We start from the raw sequence: 24823 nt of genomic DNA on the forward strand, positions 1-24823 counted from the left end.
AGGCTGCAGGAATTAGGTGGGAGGATCCTCCCCTTTGGAGCAGGCCTTATTTTGGAAAACCTGAGTGTCCTCCATATCTAAAGCTTCCTTAGCTAAGGCTGAACGAAAGAGAAGAGCAATGACTTCCCTCCTGCTGTATGGGGGAATGACCATGCTTCTCCTAGGCGGTACACCTTTATGATACAGTACTGCACCTTATGAAATGCTGAATCAGTCTCTCCCTCTTCTGCATCTGGAAGATAATGATGCTTTCCTATTCAAAATGTTATTTGCATTATAAAATAAATTTTTGAACATACTTAACTGGTGGTTATATATATAGCTTACGTCCCTGACGTCACGGCAGAAAAATTCAAAACTCGCGCCAATCGCCGATTGGATGTGCTACCTGCGCGCCTCTAGCGAGGTACCTAGAAACCATTCCATCGCTATCCATATCTTCCATGCCTCTAGTCTCTAGAGGGGAGGAATGGGGGTGTTTAATTATATATAACCACTAGGTAATTATGTTAAAAAATTTATCTTATAATGAAAATAACATTTTTAAACACAAGACTTACCTGGTGGTTATATATATAGCTGATTAACACCTTTGGTGGAGGGTTAGAGACAGCCAATATAGTTGGCATTCTGCTTAAGAGTTTAAATACAAAACAAACTTGAGGGTTCGTACCTCATAAGGAAGCCGACTTCAATGATACTCTGCCATTATGTCTGCTTTCCTTTTGAGATCCAACGGTCCTCTCAGGGGCCTGGAGATCCCTAGGAGCTGCCAACCGGTGATCACACCTCTTTGTGACAAGTCTCTCCTCTAATACCCATTTCCGAGGCACTCTCAAGGAACAAAATATACCACCTGACAAATTAATGATTGCGGAAGACTGTCACAATCTCCACAAGACAACCATAAAAACACCAAATAAAAGTTCCAAGAGAAGAAAAGCTATTAGGATTATGGGAAAGTAGTGGTGTATCCTTCCCCCACTACTGTACCTGCTGCTACAAATGGTCCCAGAGTGTATCGGTCCTCATATAGAGTCTGGACAATTCTCAAATAGTGTGAAGCGAACACGGATTTGCTTCTCCAGAAGGTCGTGTCCATAATGCTTGCAATGAACGATTTTGTTTGAATGCCACCGATGTTGCTACAGCTCTCACTTCGTGAGTCTTGACCTTTAAAAGACTAAAGTCTGTCTCACTGCAATGAGAACGAGCCTCTTTAATTAAAAGTCTGATAAAGTATGACAGGGCATTCTTAGACATTGGCAAGGAGGGTTTCTTCACCGAGCACCACAGTGCTTCCGACTTGCCTCTTAAATTTTTTGTTCTGTGTAAGTAAAACTTGAGGGCTCATACTGGACATAAAACTCTCTCTAACTCATTTCCAACCACGTCCGCCAGGTGCGAAATCTGAAAGGCCTTAGGCCAAGGTTGGGAAAGGCACTCATTCTTAGCGAGAAAACCCAACTGTAATGAGCAGATTGCTTTACTATTCTGAAAACCCACATTTCTACTGAATGCATGGACTTCACTAACCCTCTTGGCTGTTGCCAGACTAACCAAGAAAAGGGTTTTCATCGTGAGGTCCTTCAGAGATGTAGAGTGCAGTGGTTCAAACCTGTCACTCATCAGAAATTTTCACACCACATCCAGATTCCAAGCTGGTGAATCCTGGTGCTGTTCCTTTTGTTGTCTCAAAGGATTTAATTAGTTCTTGTAGATCCTTATTATTTGAAAGGTCCAGGTTTCCATGCCTGAATACAGTCATCAACATACTCCTGTATCCCTTGATAGTTGATGTAGAAAAACTTTGTTTTCTTCTCAGGAATAAAAGGAAGTCAGCAATTTGAGCTACAGAGGTACTGGAAGAGGAAACAGAGTTGACCCTGCCCCATTCCCTGAAAACTTCCCACTTGGATTGATAGACTGTGATGGTTGAAGACCTCCTAGCACTTGCAATCGCTCTAGCTGCCTCCTTCGAAAAGCCTCTAGCTCTTGTGAGTCTTTCGATAGTCTGAAGGCAGTTAGTCGAAGACTTTGGAGACTTTGATGGTGTCTTACCAAGTGGGTATGTTTGAGTAAATCGACTCGCAAAGGGAGGCTTCTGGGAGTATCACAATCCATTCAGTACCTCTGTGAACCATTCTCTTGAGGACCAGAGGGGGGCTATCAAGGTCATTCTGGTCCCTTCGCTAGTTACAAACTTTTGTTGCACTTTGTACAGGATCTTGAAAGGCGTAAAAGCGTACACATCTAGATTTGACATATCTAGCAGGAATGCGTCCGTGTGTACTACCTCGAGATCTGGCACTGGGGAGCAATATGTCTCTAGTCTCTTGGTCTTTGAAGTCGTGAACAGGTCTATGTAAGGGCGACCCCAAAGCTTCCACAGACTTTTGCACACTTCTAGGTGTAGAGTCCACTCTGGGGATAGGACTTGTCCTTTCCTGCTGAAACTGTCTGCCAAAACATTCTTTTCCCCTTGAATGAACCATGTGAGTAGAATCACTTGCTTTTCCTTTGCCCAGATGAGCAGATCTCTTGCCGTCTCGTAAAGGGATATCGAGTGCGTTCCTCCTTGTTTGGCAATGTAGGCCAATGCTGTGGTGTTGTCTGCATTGACTTGTATCACCTTGTTCTGGACTGACCCTTCGAAGCTCTTCAGGGCCAAAAGAACTGCTAGCAGCTCCTTTTGATATATGTGGAAAGACTTCTGAATCTCCGTCCACACACCACATACTTCCAGTTTGCCCAGTGTTGCTCCCCAACCCGAGTCTGAGGCGTCGGAACACAACACAGGGTCTGGGCTCTTCAGCTCTAATGAGCAACCTTACTGAAACTTGATCGGGTCGTTCCACCACTGAAGGCAACGTTTCATTGACTCCGTGACAGGAATATACACCTCCAAATCCTTCTCCATGTTCCAGCAAGAATTGAGGTGAAATTGGAGTGGTCGAAGGTTCAGCCTTCCCAGAGAGACAAACTGTTCTAACGAGGAGAGTGTCCCCAACAGACTCATCCACTTCCTCGCAGAACACCTCTGCTCTCCTAGGAACGCACGTATTTTCTGAAGGGATTGCCCCATTCTTAACGGAGACGGAAAAGCCCGAAAAACTCGACTCCGAATCATCATTCCTAAATATAGAATCTCTTGAGATGGTTTCGGAGAAGATTTGTCTTTTTTGACCAAAAGACCCAATTCTTCTGTCAACTTCAATGTTGTCTGAAGATCCTTCACGCAGCGATCTTGAGAGTGAGCTCTTAAAAGCCAATCATGTAGGTACAGGGAGGCTCTGATGCCTCTTGAGTGGAGAATCCTTGCTACATTGAGCATGAGCTTCGTAAAGACTTGTGGGGCAGTGTTGAGGCCGAAACACAGAGCTCGAAACTGAAAGACCTCTCCCTGGAATACGAATCTCGGAAAGTGCTTGAACCTCGGATGAATCGGGATGTGAAAATACGTATCCTGGAGGTCCAGTGACACCATCCAGTCGCCTTTCCTTACTGCTGCAAGCACTGGCTTCGACGTCTCCATCGAGAACTTTGTCTTCTGGATAAAACCGTTGAGAGTACTTACGTCCAGAACTGGACGCCATCCCCCCGAGTTCTTTGGAACCAGTAAAAGGCGGTTGTAAAAAGCCTGGCGACTGCCAGTCCTGTACTTTCTCCATAGCTCCCTTCTCCAACAAGAGAGACACTTGAAGCTGTAATTCTTGCCTCTTTAATTCCTCCCTGTACCTGGGAGAGAGATCCACTGGAGTTAACCTTAGAGGAGGTTGCTTCATAAAAAGGCTCCTGTAGCCCTTCCTTAGAAGTCGGACTGACCAAAGATCTGCACCCCTCTTCTCCCATGCCTGCCATAAGGTGTGTAGTCTGGCTCCTACTGCCTGAAGGCGAAAGCAGTTAGACTCTGCTTCATCTTGCTTCGTCTTGGCTCCTCTTTTCTTAGTTCCCCTTCCATCTGATTTAAAGTTACCTCTAATGGAGGGATTTCCCCGAAAGGGCTGGGAAAACTTTGGAAAAGGAGCAACTTCTTTAGGTTTGCGGCTAACGAAAGATGATGGCAACACTTTCCTTGCCGTCTTCGAGACTAGAGTGGCCTTCTGTGTTAACGAGGAAGAAATCTCCCTAATAAGGTCTTGTGGGAACAGAGATGACAACAGCAGAGCATACAACAATTCAGATTTCTGTAAAGGAGAAACCCCTACCGACAGAAATGAACACAACTGGGCTCTCTTCTTGAGAATGCCTACTGTAAAACTCGCTGCCAACTCAATCGCCCTGTCTCGCAACGCCTTATCCATGCAGGACATGATGTGGATTAAGTTCGAAGAGTCCCCTTCTTTGAGCGTAACCACCTTCTTGCCCAAGGCCCCCAGAGTCCAATCAAGGAAGTTAAATACCTCGAAGGCTCTGAAGACACCTTTGAGCAAATGGTCCAATTCAGAGGTAGAACAAAAAACCTTAGTCTTCCTCATGGCCGATCTACGGGGAGCGTCTACCAGGCTTGAGAAGTCTCCCTGGACCGAGGCAGGAACTCCCAAGCCGACAACTTCTCCCATATCGTACCATATACTGGACCTAGATGCCAATCTAGTAGGGGGGAACGCGAAGGCCACTTTCCCTTGTTTCTTCTTGGATCCCATCCAGTCTCCCATCAATTCAAGTGCTCTTTTTGATGAACGAGAGAGCACCATCTTAGTGAACAGAGACTTCTTCTTAGGCTTCCTTAGAGTAAACTCCGATGGAGGCGATCGTAGAGCCACGGGAACAAAAGACTCTGGAAATTCATGATGAAAAATCCTCATGAGCTTCTTTAAGTCTACCAAAGGACAAAAAGACTTAAGAGTCTCCCTCTTCAGATAACTCCTCAAAGGGCTCGGTAGGCGAAAGAGGAACATCAGCTTCTTCCTCCGACAAAGAGCCTTGACGCTCCTCGGAACGCTTGCGATCCGCGCGATCAGAGCTAAGAAGAATTGTATTTCGTTCAACGTCCTGTCTGGATGTTTGCTGTTCTACACCGCATACAGGAGGATGCTTGATGTTACGTAACAGAGCACGCTGACGCCCCGGTGGACGCTCGCGTTCTGTTGAACCCTCGATGGGAGGACGCTCGTTTTCTGAGAAACGCTTGATGGGAGGATTCCCGACATCACGCTTGACGTCACGTCCTGGAGGACGCTCGTGTTCTGTTGAACGCTCGATGGGAGGACGCCCGACATCACATACTGGAGGACGCTTGGCTTTGCGAATAGAAGAAAGAACGTCTTGCTTAGCTAAAGCAGAACTCTCAAGAGGATGCTCGACATCGCGCCTTGCTGAACGCTTGAAAGCGCTTTTAGCAAGACGATCACTATCACTGCTAAGTGCATGAACAGCACCTCGATTAGGAGGACGCTCGACTTCCTGAAAGCCAGAGCGATCAACTTCACGTGTAGGCCTAGTACGTTTAACTTCACATTTATCGCTATGCGTCGCCGCACGCTCAACGCGTTGAGAAACTTGATCCACAAGCGTTTGCCGACTCCCCGCCTTGCGCCATTTAGTGTTTAGAGAGGAGTCTTCCGTATTCTGGTAGCCTTTCATAAATGATGAAAGCTTCTCCTGAATTTCTTGCAACATCTTGAAATTAGAATCTGCTTGCGAAATATCAATCGCAAGCTCGTCCTCTCCACCGCTCAAGACCGCTTAGAGCGACCAGCAGGCAAGAACCAATTTGAAGGGGGAAGAGGAGCATGAATCGACATCACGCCCAGATCAGATAACTGCTCAACAGCAGGACGATTCTTAACAGAATCTAATGTCTTAACAGTACGCTTAGTAGGCGAACTTTTTTCGGACGAAAAGCGTCCAGGGCTACTCCAATGACTACAGCCTGCTTGTGATGTCCTGGAAGGACGCTGGTCAAATTTCCTCTTAAGAGGTCTGGAAGCTTGACGCCAACCTCTTTTAAGAAAATCATCATCTGATGATGATCCAAACCTTTTAACCTCACCTTTACTATGGTACGGGCGAACGTCCTGGGAAACGTCAACAGGAACGCTCAAGGGAACGTCTGCTCGGGAGCTAAAGCCTCTCGTTTCCTTTCGTCTTTCGACATTCCTTCCCCCAGGGGTTGGGGAGCTTGGAAGAGGTCCAGGACTAGGAGAACGCCAAGCCGGAGCAGGCACACCCTCCACAGCACTAATAACACTCACTGCACCTTTAGCACTTTCACTTTTCAGCTGTTTAACATCAGCCAACAACTGCGTTCTATCCGCAGCAATAGACTTTACCTTCGTACCCAACGCCTGGATAGCCAACATCATATCTTTAAGTGTTGGTTCATTATTGGTACTTGTAGTGGGATCAGGAACTACCACTACAGGGGAAGGAATAGGAACAGTGACATGGGAAGAGGAATCTTTAGAAGAAAGAGAAGAACTACGTCTTACCATATCTCTTGCTAACTTTCGTATATAGCGAACGAAATCCAGCCACTCATGATCAGACAAAATAAGGCATTCGCTACACCTATCATCAAGTTTACAAACTTTACCTCTACATTTAATACAGAGTGAATGAGGATCAATGGAGGCCTTTGATAAAGTGGTCTTACACCCACTAGCACAAACCCTAAAACCACTAGAGGGGATGGCCATTTTGAACTTTTAAAGAGAGATCAAATACAAGCAAGGGTCAAAATATCAATATCCAAACATATAACTAGAGTATTCAAACCAAAATCCAATCAAGCAAGAGTCAAAAAACCAGAATTATTGTACTTCACCAAAGGGACAGCAACAATCAGTCAAAAAGCGACGAGAATATCCAACTAATGTTACCGCTAGCGCCGGCAGGGAAGACATGGATACCGATGGAATGGTTTCTAGGTACCTCGCTAGAGGCGCGCAATCGGCGATTGGCGCGACTTTTGAATTTTTCTGCCGTGACGTCAGGGACGTAAGCTATATATATAACCACCAGGTAAGTCTTGTGTTTAAAAATATCTTTCGATGGAAATAAGAGAGACGTCCTTCTCCTTACAGTATCTCTGTATTTATCCAACCTTATAAAAATACATTCACGCCGCTAAGGCTAAGTCAGGACATAAAATGGGTAATTAAAGTAACAAGTGAACTAACCCTTAGGCTTGTTCAGCTTCCAGGTTATATGCTGTTATTCCCCCGGCCTTCTCTTTTGTTTTACTCTCGTTAAACAGACAATAGGTGAACATGCTAGTAAAAATATAATAATAATAATGCATACAATATCCATTGTGAGCATTTTTAAAGGTTTAAAATGAGAGAATATATACAGTATACTGCTAACGATACCCTCATAACAAGGTAAGTTAATATTTAATTAATCATGCCAAACTATAGGTAACCCAATGTCCAAAAGATAAGATTGGATGAATTAGGTATTTGTTTTCCTATCTTTAATCTTCACATTTTCTAACTAATATTCGCCGTTTTCAAAATAAACAAGATTCTCCTCGTTTGTAACGACTCTCAATTTTCCGTTAATCAAAATTTCCATGATGTCGTCGTTGTCTTTGCATTTCCTTGCAAGTATGTCAGCTATCATATCTTTGGTGTCTAACCAATTGTACGACTCAACTTCTCCATCCCTTAAAATTTCTTTCGAATCTGACTCTATACTTTCTAAAGTTGGTCGACTGTCTGTATATAGTTTAACAGGGACCTATCCTTCTTGATCTCCAAACATCAGCTGCTCAATAACTTTAGCTAAATAAACACTGTCGTCTACTAATTTACTTAGATTCCTCAATTCAGCATCCTTCGCAGAACGACAAACTTGCCTTATGGTTTTTGTTTTCCAATAAATCGGATCAACCATTTCATTCCTCTTATTTCCTATCATAATTAAATTACCTCCAATCAATTTAGAATTGCATTTGTAACTAGCATCGCCATGTACATAAATTTTAAGATCGTCCTTTCTTCCAATTCTCTGGAATTTCATTTTGCCTTCTTTTGATTTAATTTTCTTCACTATTTGGTTTATGTATTTCAAATCTCCTATTGTAGCATCTCGATTTTTCAGAGAAATTTTGAGTTCTACAATTGCCACATTAGGCCTGACATTTTCTGCCAAGCACTGAATCTTCCCAGTAAACTTTCGAAAAACTTTATACTCGGTTTTTGTAAGTGGTTCGTCATTTCTAGTTTTTCTTATATCTTTGATTTCTTCAATAGATTGAACATAATCCTCCATTCTCAGTTCTATTCCCTCTTTCATCTTTATAATATAGATTCCTGTGAATCTAAATGTTGCTCATTCCACCTTAGGAATTGTGAAATTTTCTTTAAGGAGATTATTAATTGATAAAACAAATTCTTTGCTTCCAGCAATTGAAAGATCATTGACGTGACACAATATCATACCACTTAGTGATTAACCTTCATGCAAATAATAAAATGCACTATCTCCTTGCAAGGTCTTCATACCACGTCCTTTAAAAATTTTGTCTATTTTAAACCAAAATTTTCTTCCTGCATCTTCAAGTCCATGCATAGTTTTATTCAGTTTTCAGATGATTTCTTCCTTTTTCACATCTTTTGGCGTCTCAAAAATTACGTCCCGAAGTTTCTCTGACTGCAAGAAGGCAGTTGATATTTCTACGCTTTCCAGCTCTAATCCCTCATTGGCTGCTACTGCTATAAATGTTTTAAAAGATTCTCTCAAGGCAGTTGGAGAATCTGATTTCAGTTTCTCAGCTTCCTGAAAACCTCGGGCAGCTAACCTAGCTTTCATTTTAGTTTTCTGTCTATCTTGCCTATCTTTTTCTGGGACAATCCATCTAGATCCTATTCTTTCTTGTCCTGTATTTTTAACTTCTCCAAATGCTTCATAATATTTGAAATTATCGATATCTTTTTTCTTTAGCCTTTATGACTTCAGTCTCAAGATGACGACTCTTTGGAACTTCTACTACATACGTTGTTATTTCCACTACTAAATACTCATCATTCGACACTTTCATCCATTACGTTCCAATATTGTCTAGTTCTATATTCTCTTTTGTTTCTCTTTCCTCGCTTCTTTGGCCTTCTTTATTCGACAGATATTTCCATTCATCAATGTCACATTTGAAGTCCACTTCTATGTTTTACCTGTCTTTAGTTTCACTAGGCATTTAAATTTGTACTTGAGTTAGGTTTGTTTATCATCGACTACTTTTCCTTTGTGCTTTTCTCCATTCTTAAAAGTCATGATCATATTGCAATTTTTCTTTGGCCTTATTTCGGATGGAAGATAGTCTGTTTCAATCATATTTTCATTTTCCTCTTCACTATTTTCTGGCTTCCCAAAATCTGAGACTTCTATTCTATTCGCTTCAGAATTCGACCTTTCCCCTTCAGATGTGCTAACACGTTCTGGCTCTTCCGTTACTGCTACTACTTTGTCTTCCTCATTATGAACTGACGTTCTTGACGATCCATAAAGTTGCATATGGCATGAGGTTACTTTTCGAATATCTTCATTTACCAAAATCCAAAAACTTCTTCCTTCCATTTTTTCCACTGTTACTGGACCAAATCATTGTTTTTCGCCTTTATGTTGATAATTACTTTTTCCCCACGAGTATATAATTATTAAACGCTTCATTCCTGATATTTAAGGCAATTTTTAACTTTTCCCCATATTCTATTCATCTAAATTTTTTATTCACTTCATTTTGGTTTTCAATGTGTTTTCTGAATGCTTCTGACTCTGAAATGACAAATTCAGTAGCAATGTTTCCGCTAGTTATTCCGGAACTATCACTACTTTTCCTGCAAGTAGCTGTAATGGAGCATATCCTTCTACTGTAATGTTAGTGTTATGACACCAAGCTGCTTTAGAGATTGCTTCTTCTAACTTAATTTCACTATTTTCTTCCATGATTCTTTTTACTGTCAGATCGGCACTATAATATTTTCGCTCATTCAGACCGTTACTCCAAGGAGAATTTGTTGGGCCAGACTTCATTGTGATTCCCATTACAGACACAAAACTTTCCATATCTTTATTTTGAAATTCTAAGCCATTGTCAGCCCAGAATCCTTCAGTAGGGTATCCGTATTTTTCACACCAATTACAAGCAATGGCGGTCAAAATGGTGCCAGCTTTCTTATTTTTCAAAGCACTCATTATAAATTGCGTGAAGGCATCAACCGTCCAAATAATATACTGTAGTCTCCTTTAACTTGTTTCAAGTCAACAGCGACCCTCTGATTGAACTCCGCCACTGTTGGGATAGCTACTTTTGGTGTGCCTAGTGACTTTCTGTACTTTTGACAAGGTATACAATCCTTGATTACTTTCTTACTTGCTTTTTTTGTTTAAATTGTTATCACTCCGGCTAACGGAAACAAGTGTAAGAGCCGAGTTTCTCCTTTATGACCAGAAACTAGATGTACATTTTTTACCCTTTTATATTCCAAAACTTCTTTGTTGTTCTCAACTCTCTTGACGAACATTACAATTTCTTCATCACTATATTCTTTGTTATTTTCTAAAATGACAGCAAGGTGATTACCTTCAGAATTGTTTAGATCTATTTCCGGGTGTGGCACTTAACTCCTGATTGTGAGTCTCTCATATACCTCCTCAAATCCTGAGATGCTCTCCATTTTTGAAGTTGTTCCTTGGAGCACAAGAAGGGAAGAATAGGCTCAATTGCATGTATTTTTGGGCTCAAGCCATGTCGTCCTGATGGAAGGTTCCTTTAGGCAGCTTTCTAAGGGATATTTGGCTACAGTGATACTCCAAAAGAATTGACCATAGGTCTCCAGAATTCTAACTCCTTGCGCGAATATCCTTAAAATTTCTCTTAAGGATATCGCATAATATCAGGGGACGTATATCTTGATATGACACATGGCAATCTTCACCCCGAATAGCGTTTTCACTTCGAGGGGGAAGAGTGGCGAAACTGAAGGGGAGCCGTTATCAAGGTTACCCTTCCTCCCATACTATTATGAGGCTCCAAGATGGCTCTCATTCCTTTTTTGGTAGCGATTTCGCACGGTGGTTTTCCCCGTTATCTAATGTACTAGATCGTTCTTGAGAGGATTTATTATGCATTCTCCAGCATCTTCTGCCTCTGGAAAGTTGAGTATTTAATCTTTAGTGTATAATTTTTAGCGCCTGCTTCACAGTGAAATTAGTATAATTTAAGTGTTTTATGGAGCTTGGCCAGTCACCGGAGGGCGCTGTCGTTTGTCATACATGCTTTATTTAGACAGCAGAAAGACATTCCCGATTTTATAGCTTTAATGAATTATATCTATTTAGGCACAATTACACTAGTGAAGATATGATTATGCATAGAAATTTCCTCTTCCTCATATGTCGATCGTATACGTTAGAGTTTCGGTGATATAGGTAACCGAGATCTCGCCCCGCGCTAGGCTATCTAGCCTAGGCGCTTTAGTATACTTTCATACATTATCCCCGTTTACCCTCATGTATTGTTTTATCAATTCAACAGGAGATAGTATATCTCCTAGAATTATTCATATTACTCGATACTCGTCTCCTGTGGAGATTTAAGGGTAATCCCTCCTTCCCTTTGAGTGCTGCCATAGGCGACAACCCTATCTTGGTCTCACCATAGAGTAGTACACTCCGGCTTGACTAGGCTAGTGTTTCCTGTCTCCCACCCTTGCTGGTGAGAATCCCGGCTTCAGTTTTCGACAGAACCTCAAGAGTATTCTGTAATTATGCCGGCGGCTGAGCTGCAGGGTGAGTAGTCACTCCCCTGCCAGCTTATAGTTGCTGGCATAGGAGGCTTAGCCTCCCTAGGCCGCACCTGAAGTGGAAGTATAATGCTGCCACCTTCTCCCCTGCGGTCTAGAAGATAAGTCTTGTTTCAGCAGACCCTAGGCTGAATAATAGATATTCTTCTGCCGCCTAGGATGGTGCCAATACTGAAACAAAGTTTCACCCGTTTGAAAGTGGCGGCAATCCTGCCGCCTTCTCCTAACACTACATCCAAGACCCTTTCCCTGCCCGTCTCTGTCCTTTAGCGATAGCCTAGCCATCGCAACTCCATGGCCGTCGTCCTATATTGTCTCCGCTTGCCGGGTAGATCGTAGCGCTGGCCGGGCTCCTACATAGGCGGCTTGATAGCCACTCCGACTTTACCCTATGGGCGCAAGGCTCTGGGAAAGGTTGTGTCGGCTATGGCGGCTGCCGGTGGCAGACCCCTTTTGCCCTTGAGTGTTCTTCAGTCCTCCCTTGGACTGCCATCCACATCCCTGAAACTGGCAGCGACCGGCAACCGATCTTGTGGCTGGGTGGAAGCCTGAATGATGCATTCTCCCCTTCCATATGAACCCTCATCCTGGAGGATGGCAATAAGGTTATATACCTACACCCTTATTTATTGTACACATACATTAATAAGGCAGCCCTTCACTCCATGCTTTCTCTCTTTCTCTCGGTTAGCCGCCAGGTACTACTGCTGGCTGGATCGGTGCCGCCAGGTGCTAGCCTAGCCAGCAACATGCCGGCTGAACTACAGTATACGATTATACAGTAGCCAGTATATTTGCAGTATATTATGTACTGCAGACAGAAATCTATAGTATAGATTATACAGTAGTTTATTTTCCAACATACCCTGTGTACCCTGTGTATCTATTGTTGAGACTAATTCTATATTGAAGAGAAGTATTCCTTCAATACACTGATAAGTAATCAGTTTATAACTTACCCCAAAATATTAAAATCTTTAAAGAAGGGCTAGTGTTAGTATACACTAATTCTATCCCTAGAGGTTAGAACCCTACTCTTTTGAGTTTTCCTTAATAAGAAAATTCTAACATTAATATTGGGGGGAGGTCACAGCAATTGGCTGGATAGGAGGCACAAGTATGTGTCTTTCCTATTTCCTTTCTAGCTTACTATCCTAAGCTATAACTGTTTAAATATTAATATATTCCATAACCTGTTTATCAAGTGTGATAAACAACCGCATACTCATTTAATTTTCCTTTCTTTACAGGAGGAACCCAAAATGAAGTGGGAGGTGATCTTCTGTAACCACAGGAGTAGGAACTTCTGTGGTCCCAAAATGTGCAGGTCTCATGCCGCCTGCACCATTACCACCGGAACCTTGCGGTACTGGGACCCCCAGAACTGCAACGTCTGTTTGGCCATGGTGGCCGAAGGTTTCGACGACCCCAAGTCAATGGAGTCGAGGGATGCAGCATGAGAAAAGCTGCGCAAGTGGGTACGAGGGTTCCAAAAGAACTTTCAGGGGCCGTACCTACCTAACGACAGAATGCGTAGCTTGCTGTTTCCTAAGGCGGGAAGTGAAGCTGTCGTGCCCCAAACACGACCCAGACCTCCCTGCATCCAGATTGCCATCGAGACGGTTGTCAGTGAGGCGTTGCAAGGCATGGACATCCACCAGGAGGAAAGGATGTCTGCAGTGTCCACGGACACTGAGAAGGATCTCCTTAGGGATGATCCCGAGAAGTCTACTCTGCCTCCCGAAGAACAAGAAGTCGAGTCGGAGTCCCTTCCGTCTGTGCCGGCACTGGAGCCGACACCTCCTACGTTATCTGCTCCTACCCCTCCATTGGACAACATGAGCCAGGCACTTTTGGCTCATATCACTGCGCTGATGGAGAATATTCGCAAACAAGGAGAAGCAAGGGAAGCGAAGCTTGCAAAAGAGCTCCGTGAAGCACGGATCACCGCCTCCCGAGGGTCATTCAAGCGACTCAAGAGTCCAAGACCTCCCACCCTGCTCCGAGACGAATCCCTGGAGGTACGCGGAGTATATGCCGATTACCAACGGCAAGCTCTACATCTCTGAGAAGATGGGAGCCATCCTCTTAGACGACATCCAGTTCTGGCCGAACTTCAATGCTTACCCTGACTGCTTCATTCAACTGAAGCAGGAGTCAGCGTCAAAAGACGACGGAACCAGTCGTCATGGTTTTCGACCACGACAAGGCACAGGCTCTCTTGTCGAGCAGCCCGAAGAAGTCGGGCTACACAAACTCGAAAGTGTCCTCCTTGAGCAAGAAACACCCTACCTTTCTTGCTCCTGCTTCAATAGCCGTCCCCTTTACGTCGAAGGAATTTAAAGCTGTTGCCAAAGCAGTGGAGGCAGGCAAACCATGCCCTGAACTAGAGGAGTGTAGGCCTCTGTTGTTAGCCCTGCCCATGGAAGAGAAGGAATGGAAGGAATTCCACCAAACCTTCTCAGTAGGGAAGTTGGATGCAGATATCGCGGGACGGCAGTTCAGCGAAAATCTCCCGAAACTGTCAGACTTTTTCTTGCGCAGGGAGCAAGAGACGAAGGAGAGACTTGCTGCATCCCTATCCCTACAGAACTGCATAGAGATGTGTGCAGGCCAAAAAAAGCACCCCAGGTATGCTCATGGTCCAGAAAGCCGCCACGGAGAATAGGAACCTTCTCCAGAAGTGGGGCATCTCGTCAAAAAGGAAGTCTTCCCCGGATGCGGGTCCCCAACCAAAAGGAAGACGAAGAAGCCTAGACTACCCTCTCGACCTGCCCAGCAACATCCTACAGTCACCATGACTGCGGTGCCCCAAGTGGTTCCTCAACCACAGACCATATTCCAAGTGGTGCCTCAGCAGCTGGTTGCCCAGTCACCAGCATTCAACCCTGGGTTTGAGAGGCAAACCACTACCTTTCGTCCGAAAGGTAGAGGCTCCCGACGGGGCTCCTCAAGACACCCCTCACGAGGTAGGGGAGGACGCGGTCAGGGAGGTAAACCCTCCGGACAACCGACGCAATGAGATGCTTCAGGTAGGAGGGAGGCTCCAACACTTTCAGGATCGTTGGACCTTCGATCCTTGGGCCCACAGCCTAATCAAGAATGGACTAGGATGGAGATGGAACAAGTTCCCACCATCATTTCCTCAATTCTTCCAACACTCCACCCCCTTATTGGAAGAATATACCTTAGAACTCTTGAGCAAACAGGTTATAAGGAGAGCAAAGTCATCAAATTCCAGGGAAGGCTGTTTTGTGTTCCCAAGAAGGACTCAGACAAACTCAAAGAGTTATTCTGGACTTGTCGCCACTCAACAAGTTCATCGAGAACAGAAGTTCAGGATGTTAACCCTTCAACTCATAAGGACCCTGTTACCAAAAGGGATGTACACAGTGTCAATACCCCTAGCAGATGCTTACTGGCATCTCCCAGCCAGCCAGCCCCTCTCCTCCTACCTAGGATTCAAGTTGCAGAAGAAAAAGTATGTCTTCAGAGCCATGCCCTTCGGACTAAACATAGCCCCAAGGATCTTCACGAAACATGCTGACGCAGTTGTTCAACAACTACGCCTAGAAGGTATTCAGGTAGCAGTGTACCTGGATGACTGGCTGGTGTGGGCAGCATCCAGTATGGCTTTTCTGCAAGCATCTAAGAAAGTGATCCAGTTCCTGGAACATCTGGGATTCAAGATCAACTTCAAGAAGTTTCGACTCTCTCCAGCTCAGGAGTTTCAATGGCTGGGAATCCATTGGAACTTGAAGTCACACCACCTCACCATTCCCCCAGGGAAGAGAGAGATCGCGGGATCTGTCAAGAGACTACTGAAATCAGACAGGATCTCCAGACGCCAACATGAAAGAGTACTGGGCTCTCTTCATTTTGCAGCAGTAACAGACCCAGTTTTAAGAGCACAGCTGAAAGATGCATCAGGCGTCTGGAGAAGATATGCATCAAATGCTCGAAGAGATCTACAAAGACCGATACTGACCTTACTGCGATCACTTCTCAAGCCGTGGTCGTCAAGAGCCTAACGAGGACCGTGCCCTTGCAACCACCTCCACCATCGGTGACTATCCACACGGATGCCTCGACGGAAGGATGGGGAAGTCACTCCCATCAAAGGAAAGCCTAAGGGACTTGGTCATCCCTGTTCAAGACCTTTCACATCAATATTCTGGAGGCCACGGCAGTCCTCTTGTCATTGAAAAAACTTTCCCCACGCAGATCAGCCCACATCAGGCTGGTCTTGGACAGCGAAGTGATAGTGAGATGTCTGAGCCGACAAGGCTCGAGATCGCGCCACATCAACCATGTGATGTTAGCCATCTTTCGTTTAACAAAAAAGAAGAGATGGCACTTATCAGCAGTTCACCTACAAGGGTTTCGCAATGTGACAGCGGACGCTCTATCCAGGCTGAAGCCGATAGAGTCAGAATGGTCGCTAGACGCAGACTCATTCTCCTTCCTCTTGGAACAAGTCCCAGAACTGCAGATCGATCTCTTCGCGACGAGTGACAACAAGAAACTACCTCGATATGTAGCCCCATACGAGGACCCTCTGGTGGAGGTGACGGACGCCATGTTCCTCGATTGGAACAAATGGACCAGGATTTACCACTTCCCTCCAACCAATCTCCTACTGAAGGTCCTCAACAAGCTGAGATAATTCAATGGAACGGCAGCTCTAGTGGCCCCCAAGTGGCCCAAGAGCAACTAGTTCCCTCTGGTAATGAAACTGAAGCTGAGGCTGGTCCCTCTACCGAACACAGCTCTATCTCAACTGGTTCATAAGTAGACTGTCTTCGCTTCATCGCAGAGAACTCGAAATCTTCATCTCATGATTTTCTCGCCCTAGCGGTTAAGAAAAGATTTGGGTTCTCAAAAGGCAGTATAGACTTCTTAGAAGAATACAAGTCAGTCAACCAGAAGACAATACGAATCGTCTTGGAAAAGTGGATTGCTTTCATTAAAGCAAACAGGCCAAAGAAATCTCAATAGACTTCTGTCTGTTCTTCTTCATTCACCTTCATGAACAAGGCCTGGCTGCCATCACGATAACTACGTGTAAGTCAGCCTTGACTAGACCTCTTCTATATGCCTTCCAAGTGGACTTGACGAACGAAATCTTTAACAAGATCCCGAAGGCATGCGCTAGACTTAGACCTGCAGCCCCTCCGAAGCCCATTTCATGATACTTGGACAAGATCCCACACTATGCTTCAACCTTGAACAATGAAGATTGTTCTCTTAAAGATCTAACCCAAAAAGATATTTTCCTGTTTGCTATAGCCTCAGGGGCTAGAGTTAGTGAAATAGTAGTCCTATCACGAGACGAGGGCAATATTCAGTTCACAGAAGTGGGAGAACTGAATCTCTTTCCTGATCCTACCTTTCTCGCCAAGAACGAGCTACCCATTAAGAGGTGGGGTCCCTGGAGAATCTGCCCTCTGAAGGAAGATGTCTCTCTGTGTCCAGCTGAATGTCGAAAGGTCTATCTTCGAAGTACTTCAGACTTCAGGGGAGGACAGCTCTTCAAAGGAGAAACCTCAGGATCGAACTTATCCCTAAAACAACTGAGGGCGAAGCTCACCTACTTCATTCGCAGAGCGGATCCTGACAGTACACCCGCAGGTCATGATCCAAGAAACATTGCTTCCACACTGAACTTTTTTCAGTATATGGACTTCGAGCATCTTTGCTCATATACAGGATGGAAGTCATGCAGAGTGTTTTACAAACATCATGTGAAAGAAGTGCACGAACTTAAGCATTACGTGGTAGCGGCTGGTAGTGTAGTAAAACCTGTCGTCTAGTGCTGCGATGAACAGTGAATTGATTGGGACTATCAATTTGGGTGAAAAGGTGTTGACACATTCCAGTGCAATATCTTTTATGTGGATGTCACAATGGTGACACTAGGACTGTTCAAATTTTCAGGTGCATAATTATACAGATGACACTTGTGCCATGTGTACATTGTACACAGTGTTGATACTTAACATTTACAGAAAATTATATTGATAAATTTTTCAAAATTTTCAATTTCATGTGGCATTAATCCTTTTCTTCCCTTTCAGGTAGAAAAAATTTATCTGTACATGTTGTATGTACATTCTCTTCTCCATTTTACACTTGTTATCCCATTCACTCTTTTAGCCTAAATAAATGATTAAAGAGAATGTAATTGCGTCTTATTTCGCCCTGCAAATAGCACAATAAATGTAGCCAGAGCTCTTTACTTATTTCCCTAAGTAAACCTTATATTATTGTAGTAATAGAAACAAATAGTTCTAGTTGATACTTATATTTGTTCCTACAATATATACAAACCTTGAGACCTTTTTTACTGTCTAGCACGACACTTCCCTGCAGGGGGCAGGAAGCCCTAACATTGTTCCATGATTAGTGGTAATGATGTATAACGGTAACGTCATGTTTCTCAATGGTCAGGATGACCATATAAAAATTTGTCCCAAGGTTAAGGCACTTATACAAATCCACAGATATAGTACTTTCAAGTAATTCTCTGGTAAACTTCCATCAGGACGACATGGCTTGAGGCCAAAAAACGGATTTTGAAGTGAAGCGGAAAATCTATTTTTGGGCGAGATGGCCATGTCGTCCTGATGAACCCGCCCTCCTTTTCTATAGAAAAGGCTTAGGCAAGATCCCTCCCGAAACTACTATATCTGTAGCACCATGCTCAAGGCTACAAGGAATGAGGGCCATCTTGGAGCCTTGTAATAGTATGGGAGGAAGGGTAACCTTGATAACGGCTCCCCTTCAGTTTCGCCACTCTTCCCCCTCGAAGCAAAAATGCTATTCGGGGTGAAGATTGCCATGTGTCGTATCAAGATATACGTCTCCTGATATTATGCGATATCTTGAAGAGAAATTTTAAGGATATTTGCGCCAGGAGTTAGAATTCTGGAGACCTATGGTCAATTCTCTGGGAGTATCATTGTAGCTAAATATCCCTTAGAAAGCTGCCTAAAGGAACCTTCCATCAGGACGACATGGCCATCTCACCCAAAAATAGATTTTTCGCTTTGCTTCAAAATCCGTTTTGTACCCTTTATCTGGTGAACTCTGTTTCCTCTTGTTTTCCTTTTATTAGCAATGGGATTTCATACATCTTCCGACACAAGTTTTGCTTGGTCCGAATTTGAACTTTTTATTCGCAATTATTTAACTTTAATTTGTCCTTTTGCAAAATTATTCTTTTTTATATACGCCTCAATCTATTTAATTCCGGCAATGTTCTTGGGTGCACCAGACTCGATTATCATTTCAAATTCGATTACTTCATCGGTAAAAAAGGTTTCGTAAATGTCTACTTCCCTCTCATCTCCTAGACTTACAAATCTGATATTGTTTGCCTTGTCGATACAGCATTCATTTCTGCACCTTTTTTCTTCTAGATTCTGATCTCGATTTCCTTCTACCGTTGGGGGGTTCTTTTTCTCTTTTTTTGGGGTCACTTTCTTTGATTCTTTTCACCTTCTAAATGACTCCCTTAGATTTTGACTTCTTTCTCTTGAACGAGAATATGGCCTATTATAATAACTCAATTTCTGATTCCTGTCTCTTGACCGAAAATACATTATTCTATCTTCATTTCTGTCTCTTGACTTAGATATGGCTCTCTGTCTCTTCGTGACACTTTCATTCCTCTGATTTTTCAAATTACAGGTATTTGAACTCCTTTCTTTAAAAATCTATTGTCCCTTCTTCATCTATATTTTTGGGTAATTTTTTATCACAACATTTTCTGTAGTGACCATATTAGACTTGTCTAAAATTAAAACGGTTGTACATAACCTCCAATGTGATTCAAACTTGCTCTACTTAATTTTGCCGAAAGGCTATCATATCTTGTAAGATAATCCTCGCTAGATTTTCTAGCTTTTTGTTCGAGAGTTTGGATTTCATATACAAGTCTCGACATTTTTTCTGTGATGGTTTTCTCAAATTTATCTTTAAGCAAGTTTATCACCTTTTCAATGACATCTGCACTATCAATGTTCACTTTCTCAATAATGTCTTGCTACAAATACAGGTAGTCCCGCCATGAAACTATTACTCCTTAAGCTGTCCAATATTTTTCAATTGGAGGAATAGTAGTTTGAAAGTCCTAGAGTCTTAACTGATAAACATAACTTTCAAAATCGTGTCCTTTTGTCCAGATAGGGGTTTTGCAGTTTTTACTAAATTAACAAGAAAATTAGTAAAATCTTGTTTAATCTCAATATTCTTTTCGAGTATTGTTATAAGTTTTTCAAGTCTTTCGTCTATTTGGCTCTTTTCAAGTTTCTTTTGAAATCTCTCTACCAAAATTCAATTTTTGTGGAAATTTTTCTGATGCGAAATACTTGTAGCCTTATTTCTAAACAATTTGTTGTAGTGTCCACAAATCCTTGCCTTATATCTTGAATCTATTTGGTTTTTTGTCATTTCAAAAATTTCATTTGTTTCCAACCAAAATTTTACTTGCTGAATTTCAGATGTTGTTAATTCACTGCTCAAACATTCACTATCAAATTAATCTTCTTTATGTCCCAATAAAGGTTCTTAGCTTTTTGAACTGTTTTTAAAAACAAAAATTGCCACTATTATCTATGATTCCAAACAAAGCCAGCTATGATAATTAGTTAATAAGTTGTGCTTTGTCCTCTATATATCCGGGAAGATAAACTGCCGAGTAATCCGAAGTCACCATCTTTCATGAGTAAAAGATATGTATCAAATGACACTTATTCAATAAACACCAGTGATTAAGGTTTCTTCTGGAAAATCCTAAGCATTCATATGCGCCAAACTGCTACGTAATGCTTACGGTCATTTTCGCATCATAATTTTCAATAAGCTCATAGTGTTCTTTTCAGGTTTCGAACTTCCAGCTACACCACAGACTCCAATTCAACACCACCTAATCGAATCAAGAAAGTATTTTCTTCATTTTTCAAGGCTTCTGTTTCTCAGGATGTTATGGTTGATGGAATCGCTACCCTTTTCTTTACCTTACATTACACCATAAACCAAATAATCTTTCACATTTTTAATCACTTTCCACTGCTACAGACTAGGCACTTTAGTCATACCTAAAAACTTCCGAATACTCCCCGACCCCAATGTTCAGGGAATTTAGCTGCTCATCGTTTTCTTATTTCCCTTCTTGTAAATAACACTTACTTTCACTTATAAAACCATATGGTCGTTGCGAACGCTATGCTACCAGAAAATATCTTCCGATGGGAAATAAGAGAGACGCCATGCTCCATACAGATCTCTTTATAAATCCAACCTTATAAAAATACATTCACGCCGCTAAGGCTAAGTCAGGACATAAAATGGGTAATTACAGTAACAAGCGAACTAACCCTTAGGCTTCTTCAACTTCCAGCCTATAGTCTGTTACTATTGGATGTGTGACCAGTGATGCATGTCTGAGAGACGTGCGTAAGAAAGATATGTCAAGAGGATAGCACATGTTTGAAAAACATGCATCTGGTAAGGTGCTTCTATATAGAGAGCAACGTTTGGAGGATGCCTGTTTTGCAAACATGCTTGTAGTAAATTTACTTATGTAGTAGCACGACTGGAAGACTCGCGACTGGGTGACATGTGACTTGGAGACGTGACAAGGAGACATGCGACTAGGAGACACGTGTCTTGAAGGTGCACTCATAAGTCATGAGTGTCTGTGCATTTGTTAATGCGTGCCTTTGGTGGAGCTACTTGCAAAGACGAAGAATCCAGGATTTACATTTGGTGATACACGTGCTATGGAAGCCAGGCAAAAAGAAAAGGTTAATTAGGGTCAGAGTGCTGGAAGGAGCATGTCCTGGGATGCATTTATAAAAGATTCTCTTCTGTAGATAAGAATGTTAGTGATATACATATTTAGACACTTTCACTTGGAGGACATACTATTATAGTAGAGAAACCTAATGCAGAATCTGTGAACAGCTTGCCTAGGAGACAGGCACCTGGGAAGAATGCATCTGTGAGACGCACCTATAAGGAAAGCAAGACTGCGAAGATGGGCGGAGTAGGCGGGTCATCTGCTGTTGGTCCGGAGAAAAGTGGACCATTTATGAGGTGCATCTACAATCTGCCTTTGAAGAGGTCGGATGGCTATGATTAAGAAACAACTTTGTGGCCATGCTCAAAAGAACAACACTCTAAAGGAGAACTCCTTCAGTTTAGCAAAGGTCAGGTGATCACCCATTAGATCTCTAATTTGGAAAATCAGAAACAGAAGGGCGCTTCCCTTATGATGGAGCATGGAGGAACATTTACCAAAGCCTCTGGAAGTAGACTGAAGACTCCTAAAAGAAACTACAAAGACACTGCACTCGGCTGCAGGAGGGACTAGAAGATCCAGGGAAAACTGGCAAAGCAGAAACTGAAGGACTCCTTCAGAAAGGGAGCCTTGGTTTGGATTCCTCCGCCAAAGCCTCTGAATAAACTCTGGGGACTATTCTGCATCCCTGAAGTTCCACAATGATCTGGAGGAACTAATCAAGGGTGCTTCCCTATGGAAGAGAGCTGGGGATAAAACTTCCCCTTCGAAGCCTTCAAATAAAGGCTATAGACTACGTATCTTTCCCATGGGTACACAAGGTGTCTGAAGGAAGACCTAAAAGTTCCACGATGATTTGGCAAAATAGCAATTGTGGCAGAGTAGCAATTGATGGTACCCGATTGAAGACTCTCTCTTTAGAGCCTCTGAAGGAAAAGTAGAACTACAAGGCTTCCTCTAAAACCCAGAGGTGTCTGCAGTCATGTCTTAAAAGTTCCACAAAAGTTTGGAGAAGCAGAAAGTGAAGGATACTTATCAAGGGAAAAGAGCACCTGGGAGAAATTCCTCCTCCAAATCAAGTCTGAAGACAAAGCAGTTACCCCAAAGACCCCAGGGGCAGGAGAAGGAGGGTCCAGAAATTCCATAACCATTCGGAGGAAGAGGATCTGAAGGGCATTTCTATTGTCAAGGTGCCCAAGAGAAAACCCTCCCTCTGAAAACTTTGAAGGTAGAAGGGAGAAGATGCCGGATGTAGGAAGGTCTAGAAGTTCATACTGAAGAGTGATACTGGAAAAAAAATACAATACACCTCCAAAGGATGAGGATCTGGTAAGATTAAAGAACACTGGGTCACATTCCAAGGAGATAATGCCCTGGAGGAGACTTCCGGAAAGGCAAACCTGGGATTGAAGTTGAAGACGCCTGCAGTTGCCTGCAGCCCCTAGCTAAAAAAAAGAAAAAAAAAAAAAAAAAAAAAAAAAAAAAAAAAAAAAAAAAGTCTTCCCTAAATGTCCCTGGACAGGTGAGGAAAGAACAGGAAAATATGAAAAGCTACTGCCTTTAGGGAAAAGTTGCTCTGCTCCTGCGGGGGAAAGGGGTCATCCATGGGAATGTCTTCCTCAAAGTTGTAAGGGCTACAACTCAAGCTAAAATAGTGTCTTTACTTGACAGAAAGATTTTGGAAATGGGAAAAGCCTCCCTACCTCAAGGATTATCAGAGTGTTAAATGAGAGTTCGGGGTTAAACTACCTTAAGTATGAACTCAAATGGCACTGAAGACTGTTTCCCCAATATGAAAACCACAAATACACCAGAGTCCAGTCACCGGAACGCCAGGAAGGGACGACACCAAGTCTAAAAACGCACATGCTCCCAAAACGGCTTTGGATACGGACAAAGACTCTGCAAGAACCAATGAGAAGAAATTATTCTCAACTCCAGAAGGCACTGAGCATTCCTCAAAAGCCCTTCAAAACACAATCCAGAAACATGCTTTAAAAAGAACAAAAAATAATCTATGCAAAAACTCCAGTCCACTGAAACTGGAGATTTAATTGAGTTGTCAGTAAGCCAATAGGTGTGGGGTTCGTCGCCTTACCACTACCGAAAGGTCAATTACCTGTCGGTTGTTTACACATAATTATAATTCTAACAGCTGTGATCCAGCCTCACTGCTAGCTATTTTTCAGCAGTAAAGGACAATGGTATGTATTTGTGTAGGAACAAAGCTTTTTCGCAGGGATTGAAACTAAAATTGCTTTCTTCAACGTAAAGCAAAGCAAAGTATGTCTTCATATATTATCCTTTACCATAATATCTTTTGGATCACTAAAGATCTTCAGCCTAGTACTATCATATTTGTGCCTTTTTTGAACAACTGTTATTCCTCCTTTACCAAAATAGTTGCTACAGTACTAGGAACAAAACATCTCAATCTTATGCCCATCAGGAACATATTGACATTTGTAATTTTTCCTAAATTCCAAAAATATAAATAGGAAGACAAAAAGAAAAACCCTCAAAGTCACGTGAATAGTATTTAAGGTAATAACAAGTATTGCTTATGACAGATGAAATAATAATAATAAATGAACTTGGTTGAATTCATGTGCTTAAGAACTTAACAACAAATCTTCCAGCAATCTCTATTCTACCCAAACAGTAAAAAGGCATTAATTCATTTACCTTGTTGCTTTCTGCCTTTTGATTGCACTTTATATTTATTCTTTTTCTTCCTGTCGGTGTCATCATCTTGGTTTTCTTCTTCAAGCTCATCACCCGAATCTGATTCAGACATCCAGTCGTCTATTTCTGATAAAACCAAACCTATAATGGAAGATCATATTATCAGTATAATAAGGAATCTTAATCAGGAGGTTTAATAAGGTTATGACAATTGTATAGTATATTGTTTTTACTGTGGCCTACACAGGTCATTACCACAATTCCTATTAAAAGATAAACTGGTAGTTACCTTTGAAAAAAAAAATCTGCTACCCTCGGTGATTATTCGTTTTTACATTATCTGGCCAATAAAGGAAAATGCTACTGAAATTGTATGACCAGGAGAAATCATTCTAAATCTATTCTGATAGCAACAATAACAAAAGTATAACACCTTAGGGCTATGTATGTTTGGTAGACAAAAATAAAAAAACAATAATGTATTCTAAAGAAAATAAAAATGATAAGTGTTATCTATATACAGTTTGCATTACTTTGACCATGTTTTATGAGATTTGCACCAAGATATAAGAAACTCGAACGG

At 42.4% G+C, this 24823-nt stretch overlaps 1 protein-coding gene across 2 annotated transcripts in view; it reads right to left on the reverse strand.

Moving 5' to 3' along the window:
* Positions 1–24823, reverse strand: part of LOC137650614 (general transcription factor IIF subunit 1-like) — a 232211-nt gene that overhangs the window by 44665 nt on the left and 162723 nt on the right. For both annotated transcript variants that reach the window (XM_068383812.1, XM_068383811.1), the window contains one exon: positions 24241–24381. In XM_068383812.1, the coding sequence (XP_068239913.1) occupies positions 24241–24381 (141 nt within the window). The remainder of the gene's footprint in view (positions 1–24240; positions 24382–24823) is intronic.

This window comes from Palaemon carinicauda, chromosome 12 (assembly GCF_036898095.1).
Source record: "Palaemon carinicauda isolate YSFRI2023 chromosome 12, ASM3689809v2, whole genome shotgun sequence".
Lineage (NCBI taxonomy): Eukaryota > Metazoa > Arthropoda > Malacostraca > Decapoda > Palaemonidae > Palaemon > Palaemon carinicauda.